We start from the raw sequence: 3,459 nt of genomic DNA, 5'->3' as shown, positions 1-3,459 counted from the left end.
GGCACTGGTCTTAATCTCAGGGTCATTATATCAAGCCCTGAATCAGGCTCCACACTCAGCAGAGAATCTGCTTTGGGATGCTCTCTTACCCTCTCTCCCTCTGCCACTCTACCTGCTCACATTCTGTCTCTCTCAAAATAAATTAAAAAATAACAGAAAGAAAGAAAGGGAGAAGAAAGAAAGAAAGAAAGAAAGAAAGAAAGAAAGAAAGAAAGCGAGCAAATTTTGAATACATTACTCATTGTTAATAACTATTGCAAGAGTAAACTAAAAAAAAAACAAATCACAATCTGGAATTATAATAAAATATGTAAAATTTGAAATATTTTCAAGTGAGAATTAAACCAGTGCTGATTAGAAATGAAAAACAATATTACTTTATACCAGTGGCCTATTGCTGTGAACACAATGATTAAAACACTTCCACTGAGTTGGAAATTGCCAAGACACTCCACTGACTCAAGCACATTTGTCCTTATAAATATAGCATCCTAGGGCGCCTGGGTGGCTCAGATGGTTAAGCATCTGCCTTCGGCTCAGGTCATGATCCCAGGGTCCTGGGATCAAGTCCCGCATCAGGCTCCCTGCTCCTTGGGAACCTGCTTCTCCCTCTACTTCTCTCTCTCTCTCTCTCTCTCTCCCTCTCCCTCTGTCTCTCATGAATAAATAAATAAAATCTTTAAAAATATATATAGCATCCTATGTAACAGCACCAATGATACAATAGGTATCTAATAACTTAAGAACAATTTTATAAACCAAATAATTTGAAATTATTTGTAACTGTATTTGAAAGTGTTTGTATTTGTGATTATCAACTTAATTGTATAAACCAATAATTTGATACATATTACTGAGTATCAGAGTCATTGATATTTTTTTAAGATTTTATTTATTTATTTGAGAGAGAGAGAATGAGAGAGAGCACAAGAGGGAAGAGGGTCAGAGGGAGAAGCAGACTCCCTGCTCAGCAGGGAGCCTGATGTGGGACTCGATCCCGGGACTCCAGGATCATGACCTGAGCCAAAGGCAGTCGCTTAACCAACTGAGCCACCCAGGAGCCCAGAGTCATTGATATTTTGAATGTTTATATATTTGGTGTCATTTTTAACCAAAAATTTTTCCAAGGGCCACCTTCATATCCTTGTTTCTCAGGCTGTAAATGACAGGATTCAGGCTGGGAGGTAACAGAGAATAAAACACAGGCATAAGGAGGTTCAGTGATGATGGGGATTTTGAGGCTGAACCTAAATATGCAATATATCCAGAAGAGAGGAACAAGGTTACCACAGTGAGATGGGGCATGCAGGTGGAGAAGGTTTTAAACCTGCCTTGTGAAGAAGGAATTCTTAAGACAGTGGACACAATATAAATATAGGAAGCAACCATGAAAGTAAAGCAAACAAACAAAAAAACCGAACTAATAATAATAAACACATATTCTAGAATTTGCTCCCCAGAACAAGCAAGCATGAGCAATGATGGAATGTCACAGAAAAATTGATGCACTATGTTTGGCCCACAGAAATGGACAGAAAATGTGCCTCCTACATGAATGGATCCACAGAGACACCCACTGAACCACGATGCTCTCACCATCTGCACACAGGCACCTCTATTCATGATGGCCTCATAGTGCAGAGGACAGCAGATGGCTGCATAGCGATCATAGGACATCACCAGAAGGAGGGCAAACTCCGTGCCAGCAAAGAAAACAACAAGGAAAACCTGTGAGGCACATCCCACAAAGGAGATGGAATGGCTGTTGGTCAGAGAGTTCATGACAGATTTGGGGACAGTGACAGAGATGTAACAGATATCAATCAAAGACAAATTTTTCAGGAAGAAGTACATGGGGGTTTGGAGATGCTGGTCAATGGTGGTGAGGGTGATAATGAGGAGGTTCCCCATCAGTGCCACCAGGTAAACCAGGGAGAAGAATGCAGCATAAAGTCTCTGTAGCACCTGATCATCAGGGAATCCCATGAGCAAGAATTCTGTTATTAGGGTCACATTCATTAATTTCTCAGGCATGATGAATTTTTTCCTTTTTTTTTTTGAAACATAAGAAAATTTTCTTGAATCTTCAGACTCTGTCTCCTTTTGTTGGTTCTGTTATTCACTAATTGTGAAGTTACTCTTGGGGTAAAGCATATCTTGCAAACTACAATTTCTTCAATACATGTAGAAAACAATTATATTAAGATAGTCATTAAAACAGATTAGAATATTTTTCATGTGATAGACTAAAGTTTATGCACAAAATAGACAAATATTACTTCACATATCCATAAATGGGGGATTTTTGACTTTGCTGGAATAGGTTAAAAAGTAGCAAGGGAATTTGGAATAAGATAGTGTAGTTTGTTTCCTCATTCTTGGAAAATTGCTTTAGTTCAATGTGAATTGTGATCTTGGTATATTTGAAGACTCAGTATGGATAACTAAAAGGTTATTTCTGCCATTAATTCTCTATCCTCTTATAGCAGATAAGTGGGGAGGGAAAACATGATTAGAGCTAAAAATCGTCTTTGTATTTTTTTCTGTGACAATGATAAAGTCTAAGATAATTTACATCTTCCATGTAATCAGGGTTACATTAAAGTCACTAATGTTTATACAAAGCTTTAATAACATCCTATGTGATCTTTATTTTAAAAGAATAAAATCCTAGGAATATTTATGTATTATATATTATGATTTATGTATTTTTCTTTAATAAGGACACATGTCTCTTATGTAATTAATAAACAAAATTAAAATACAGTGCTATCTTATTTTACTGAGTGAACATCAAATGCAAACAAGTGGAATAAATTTACCTACTTAGACATAACAAGAGAGGAATGACACTGGGAAGCTTATAGTAGATGCATAGAGGTTTGGAAAAAATTCGCTTACCTAATAAGGATCAACTTTCCCTAATTATAAGAGTCAATTATTTAAATACCATGGAAGTTTAAGGTAAAATGAACTTAATGAAGGATACTTTCTCACATCAGAAGAAAAGTTGAAAACTTGGATCTATTGTCCAACAGGATAAAAAAATCCTGTTTAAAAATTGCTATTGGTCTGGTTTCCAGTGTGTTGCTGAATGGCAGTCATCTCTCCAACTGTCAAGCACAGGTTCAAAGGGTACTTATATGGTCTTGCGTTTTTGTGCGGGTTTACAAGTGACTAATTAGAATGAGAGATAATTAAATTCATTAACCATGAGTTCTGATGCTGTCTTTTGTTGTCATCATAGACGACATGAAGTCAGAAGTGCAAAGAATTAGGTCTATGTTGAGATATTTTTTTCTTTTGTTACCCAGTAGGGTTACCTAGCATGAGAACTTCTAATTAATAACAAGAACACTTATAATAGATTTTTGTGAAACTTTACATTTTTATGTAATGGATTGATTTTAATTTATAAACCCATGTTTGAACAAAAGCAGATAGGCTTGTCTTTTTTCT

At 36.1% G+C, this 3,459-nt stretch overlaps 1 protein-coding gene across 1 annotated transcript; it reads right to left on the bottom strand.

Moving 5' to 3' along the window:
• Positions 1-1,107: 1,107 nt before the first annotated feature.
• LOC114202017 (olfactory receptor 14A16-like) lies at positions 1,108-2,034 on the bottom strand. Its single transcript, XM_028094998.2, has one exon. The coding sequence runs from the start codon at positions 2,032-2,034 to the stop codon at positions 1,108-1,110; it is 927 nt and encodes a 308-aa protein (XP_027950799.2).
• Between the last annotated feature and the right edge of the window lie 1,425 nt (positions 2,035-3,459).

Source organism: Eumetopias jubatus, unplaced genomic scaffold (assembly GCF_037043125.1).
Source record: "Eumetopias jubatus isolate StellerSeaLion01/CBP00866 unplaced genomic scaffold, mEumJub1_p1.0 scaffold_5, whole genome shotgun sequence".
Taxonomy (NCBI): domain Eukaryota; kingdom Metazoa; phylum Chordata; class Mammalia; order Carnivora; family Otariidae; genus Eumetopias; species Eumetopias jubatus.
This window is presented reverse-complemented; position numbering and strand designations above follow the sequence as displayed.